The sequence below is a fragment of the Salvelinus alpinus genome, chromosome 5 (assembly GCF_045679555.1).
Source record: "Salvelinus alpinus chromosome 5, SLU_Salpinus.1, whole genome shotgun sequence".
Lineage (NCBI taxonomy): Eukaryota > Metazoa > Chordata > Actinopteri > Salmoniformes > Salmonidae > Salvelinus > Salvelinus alpinus.
The window spans coordinates 3250710-3256718 of NC_092090.1; the positions used below are offsets into that span (position 1 = coordinate 3250710).

Here is a 6009-nt window from a genome sequence, read left to right on the forward strand (position 1 = left end):
ACGTGTTTTTGTCGCTGTTTTAACAGAGTACTCACTGAGGCAGCGAAGACGTGTTTTTGTAGCTGTTTTAACAGAGTACTCACAGAGGCAGCGAAAACGTGTTTTTGTTGCTGTTTTAACAGAGTACTCACAGAGGCAGCGAAGACGTGTTTTTGTAGCTGTTTTAACAGAGTACTCACTGAGGCAGCGAAGACATGTTTTTGTAGCTGTTTTATCAGAGTACTCACTGAGGCAGCGAAAACGTGTTTTTGTCGCTGTTTTAACAGAGTACTCACTGAGGCAGCGAAGACGTGTTTTTGTAGCTGTTTTAACAGAGTACTCACTGAGGCAGCGAAGACGTGTTTTTGTAGCTGTTTTAACAGAGTACTCACTGAGGCAGCGAAAACGTGTTTTTGTCGCTGTTTTAACAGAGTACTCACTGAGGCAGCGAAGACGTGTTTTTGTAGCTGTTTTAACAGAGTACTCACAGAGGCAGCGAAGACGTGTTTTTGTCGCTGTTTTAACAGAGTACTCACTGAGGCAGCGAAGACGTGTTTTTGTAGCTGTTTTAACAGAGTACTCACTGAGGCAGCGAAGACGTGTTTTTGTAGCTGTTTTAACAGAGTACTCACTGAGGCATCGAAGACGTGTTTTTATAGCTGTTTTAACAGAGTACTCACTGAGGCAGCGAAGACGTGTTTTTGTCGCTGTTTTAACAGAGTACTCACTGAGGCAGCGAAGACGTGTTGTTGTTGCTGTTTTAACAGAGTACTCACAGAGGCAGCGAAGACGTGTTGTTGTAGCTGTTTTAACAGAGTACTCACTGAGGCAGCGAAGACGTGTTTTTGTAGCTGTTTTAACAGAGTACTCACAGAGGCAGCGAAGACGTGTTGTTGTAGCTGTTTTAACAGAGTACTCACTGAGGCAGCGAAGACGTGTTTTTGTAGCTGTTTTAAGAGAGTACTCACTGAGGCAGCGAAGACGTGTTTTTGTCGCTGTTTTAACAGAGTACTCACTGAGGCAGCGAAGACGTGTTTTTGTCGCTGTTTTAACAGAGTACTCACTGAGGCAGCGAAGACGTCTTTTTGTTGCTGTTTTAACAGAGTACTCACTGAGGCAGCGAAGACGTGTTTTTGTAGCTGTTTTAACAGAGTACTCACAGAGGCAGCGAAGACGTGTTTTTGTAGCTGTTTTAACAGAGTACTCACTGAGGCAGCGAAGACGTGTTTTTGTCGCTGTTTTAACAGAGTACTCACTGAGGCAGCGAAGACGTGTTTTTGTCGCTGTTTTAACAGAGTACTCACTGAGGCAGCGAAGACGTGTTTTTGTAGCTGTTTTAACAGAGTACTCACAGAGGCAGCGAAGACGTGTTTTTGTAGCTATTTTAACAGAGTACTCACTGAGGCAGCGAAGACATGTTTTTGTCGCTGTTTTAACAGAGTACTCACAGAGGCAGCGAAGACGTGTTTTTGTAGCTGTTTTAACAGAGTACTCACTGAGGCAGCGAAGACGTGTTTTTGTAGCTGTTTTAACAGAGTACTCACTGAGGCAGCAAAGACGTGTTTTTGTAGTTGTTTTAACAGAGTACTCACTGAGGCAGCGAAGACGTGTTTTTGTAGCTGTTTTAACAGAGTACTCAGAGGCAGCGAAGACGTGTTTTTGTAGCTGTTTTAACAGAGTACTCACTGAGGCAGCGAAGACGTGTTTTTGTCGCTGTTTTAACAGAGTACTCACTGAGGCAGCGAAGACGTGTTTTTGTCGCTGTTTTAACAGAGTACTCACTGAAGCAGCGAAGACGTGTTGTTGTTGCTGTTTTAACAGAGTACTCACAGAGGCAGCGAAGACGTGTTTTTGTTGCTGTTTTAACAGAGTACTCACTGAGGCAGCGAAGACGTGTTTTTGTAGCTGTTTTAACAGAGTACTCACTGAGGCAGCGAAGACGTGTTTTTGTAGCTGTTTTAACAGAGTACTCACTGAGGCAGCGAAGACGTGTTTTTGTCGCTGTTTTAACAGAGTACTCACTGAGGCAGCGAAGACGTGTTTTTGTCGCTGTTTTAACAGAGTACTCACTGAAGCAGCGAAGACGTGTTGTTGTTGCTGTTTTAACAGAGTACTCACAGAGGCAGCGAAGACGTGTTTTTGTAGCTGTTTTAACAGAGTACTCACTGAGGCAGCGAAGACGTGTTTTTGTAGCTGTTTTAACAGAGTACTCACTGAGGCAGCGAAGACGTGTTTTTGTAGCTGTTTTAACAGAGTACTCACTGAGGCAGCGAAGACGTGTTGTTGTAGCTGTTTTAACAGAGTACTCACTGAGGCAGCGAAGACGTGTTGTTGTAGCTGTTTTAACAGAGTACTCACTGAGGCAGCGAAGACGTGTTTTTGTTGCTGTTTTAACAGAGTACTCACTGAGGCAGCGAAGACGTGTTGTTGTTGCTGTTTTAACAGAGTACTCACTGAGGCGGCGAAGACGTGTTGTTGTAGCTGTTTTAACAGAGTACTCACTGAGGCAGCGAAGACGTGTTTTTGTAGCTGTTTTAACAGAGTACTCACTGAGGCGGCGAAGACGTGTTGTTGTAGCTGTTTTAACAGAGTACTCACTGAGGCAGCGAAGACGTGTTTTTGTAGCTGTTTTAACAGAGTACTCACTGAGGCGGCGAAGACGTGTTGTTGTAGCTGTTTTAACAGAATACTCACTGAGGCAGCGAAGACGTGTTTTTATAGCTGTTTTAACAGAGTACTCACTGAGGCAGCGAAGACGTGTTTTTGTCGCTGTTTTAACAGAGTACTCACTGAGGCAGCGAAGACGTGTTGTTGTAGCTGTTTTAACAGAGTACTCACTGAGGCAGCGAAGACGTGGGACTCCGCCTTGTGAGGGTTCCACTGAACCGTCCCCACGTCCCATTTGCTCGGTCTGCCGATCTTCCTGGGAGCTTCAGACGGAGTCTCCAGGTTCACCACGTACAGAAACCTCCGTCTGAAGGAGAGGTCAAACACACAAGTCAACGCATGTTGACTGACACAGAGCTACAGTGATGTTGACTGACACAGAGCTACAGTGATGTTGACTGACACAGAGCTACAGTGATGTTGACTGAGGCAGAGCTACAGTGACTGAGGCAGAGCTACAGTGACTGACACAGAGCTACAGTGACGTTGACTGAGGCAGAGCTACAGTGATGTTGACTGAGGGCAGAGCTACGGTGAAGTTGACTGACACAGAGCTACAGTGATGTTGACTGAGGCAGAGCTACAGTGACTGAGGCAGAGCTACAGGGATGTTGACTGACGCAGAGCTACAGTGATGTTGACTGAGGCAGAGCTACAGTGATGTTGACTGACGCAGAGCTACGGTGACATTGACTGAGGCAGAGCTACAGTGACTGAGGCAGAGCTACAGTGATGTTGACTGACGCAGAGCTACGGTGATGTTGACTGACGCAGAGCTACAGTGATGTTGACTGACACAGAGCTACAGTGATGTTGACTGACACAGAGCTACGGTGATGTTGACTGACGCAGAGCTACGGTGATGTTGACTGATGCAGCGCTGCGGTGATGTTGACTGACACAGAGCTACGGTGATGTTGACTGAAGCAGAGCTACAGTGATGTTGACTGATGCAGAGCTACAGTGATATTGACTGACGCAGAGCTACAGTGATGTTGACTGAGGCAGAGCTACAGTGATGTTGACTGAGGCAGAGCTACAGTGATGTTGACTGAGGCAGAGCTACAGTGATGTTGACTGAGGCAGAGCTACAGTGATGTTGACTGAGGCAGAGCTACAGTGATGTTGACTGAGGCAGAGCTACAGTGACTGAGGCAGAGCTACATTGATGTTGACTGACACAGAGCTACAGTGAATCAACAGCCTCGGCTGGTAAGGGATTTCTAACATCCCCGAGGCAACGTGAGGAGGAGTGTTTTCACTGTCTGGTGTCGGTGCTGTAACGGGTGGTAAAGGACTGGTACACACCCAGACAGGACAGCATGTCGACCCAGGCAGTCCACGGACATAGCAGTGGCCTGGAAAGATAACAGCATATAATTATTATTTACTTTGTTACAGGGGCAGATCAGATGTAATATTGCAGATACATTGATGGAGGCTACAATCTAATTGTCTGCATCATTTCCAATCCCCCATATATATTTATTGTAAATATACTATGAATATATATATATATATTGTATATTTACAATAAATATTTACAATAAATATATATGGGGGATTGGAAATGATGCAGACAATTAGATTGTAGCCTCCATCAATATACTATATATATATATATATTCCACACACACTACCAGTCAAGAGTTTGGACCCACCTACTCATTCAAGGGTTTTTCTTTATTTGTACTATTTTCTACATTGTAGAATAATAGTGAAGACATCAAAACTATGAAATAACACATATGGAATCATGTAGCAACCAGACAAGTAATAAATAAATACAAATATATTTGAGATTTTTCAAAGTAGCCACCCTTTGCCTTGATGACAGCTTTGTTCACTCCTGGTATTCTCTCAACCAGCTTCAAATCAAATGTTATTTGTTACATGCACCGAATACAACAGGTGTAGACCTTACTTTTGCTTACTTACAAGCCCCTTAACCAACAATGCAGTTTTAAGAAAATACCAACAACAAAAATAGTAAGCAATAAGAATAACAAATAATTAAAGAGCAGCAGTAAATAACAATAGTGGGGCTATATACAGGGTATTACGGTACAGAGTCAATGTGGAGGCTATATACAGGGTGTTACGGTACAGAGTCAATGTGGAGGCTATATACAAGGGGTACCGGTACAGAGTCAATGTGGAGGCTATATACAGGGGGTACCGGTACAGAGTCAATGTGGAGGCTATATACAGGGGGTACCGGTACAGAGTCAATGTGGAGGCTATATACAAGGGGTACCGGTGCAGAGTCAATGTGGAGACTATATACAGGGGGTACCGGTACAGAGTCAATGTGGAGGCTATATACAGGGTGCTACGGTACAGAGTCAATGTGGAGGCTATATACAGGGTATTACGGTACAGAGTCAATGTGGAGACTATATACAGGGTGTTACGGTACAGAGTCAATGTGGAGGCTATATACAGGGGGGGTACCGGTACAGAGTCAATGTGGAGGCTATATACAGGGGGGGTACCGGTACAGAGTCAATGTGGAGGCTATATACAGGGTGTTACGGTACAGAGTCAATGTGGAGGCTATATACAGGGTGTTACGATACAGAGTCAATGTGGAGACTATATACAGGGTGTTACGGTACAGAGTCAATGTGGAGGCTATATACAGGGTGTTACGGTACAGAGTCAATGTGGAGGCTATATACAGGGTGTTACGGTACAGAGTCAAAGTGGAGGCTATATACAGGGTGTTACGGTACAGAGTCAATGTGGACACTATATACAGGGTGTTACGGTACAGAGTCAATGTGGAGACTATATACAGGGTGTTACGGTACAGAGTCAATGTGGAGGCTATATACAGGGTGTTACGGTACAGAGTCAATGTGGAGGCTATATACAGGGTGTTACTGTACAGAGTCAATGTGGAGGCTATATACAGGGGGTACCGGTACAGAGTCAATGTGGAGGCTATATACAGGGTGTTACGGTACAGAGTCAATGTGGAGGCTATATACAGGGTTTTACGGTACTGAGTCAGCAGTGAGCACGTTTTGCTTGTATTTGTTTTCATGCTAAATATTGCTGCGAGAACTTGTGCACGGAACAATGTCTGTACACTGGATGTGTGATCTGGTGCGTTTGACCTGTTGAAACAAAACAATGTCTGTACACTGGATGTGTGATCTGGTGCATTTGACCTGTTGAAACAAACCTTCAACAGTCCTGCGACTGAGTGTGACATCATTTAACTGTGACACATTGCAGGTACTCTCTGACTACTCAGAAAGATAACAGCTCCCACTGTTTTCCACTAGGAACAGCATGACAACACCACAGACAGACGGGGAAAGTTATACATCTCTTTGGCAACACGTTGCGCATTAG

The 6009-nt window shown here is 44.6% G+C and overlaps 1 protein-coding gene across 8 annotated transcripts in view; it reads right to left on the reverse strand.

Annotated features, from left to right (window-relative positions):
* The window catches only part of wdr59 (WD repeat domain 59), an 85724-nt gene that overhangs the window by 79561 nt on the left and 154 nt on the right, over positions 1 to 6009 (reverse strand). For all 8 annotated transcript variants that reach the window (XM_071400361.1, XM_071400360.1, XM_071400362.1 and 5 more), the window contains exons 2-3: positions 3955 to 4004; positions 2818 to 2953 (exon numbers count right to left, since the gene is read on the reverse strand). In XM_071400361.1, coding sequence (XP_071256462.1) covers positions 2818 to 2953; positions 3955 to 4004 — 186 coding nt within the window. The remainder of the gene's footprint in view (positions 1 to 2817; positions 2954 to 3954; positions 4005 to 6009) is intronic.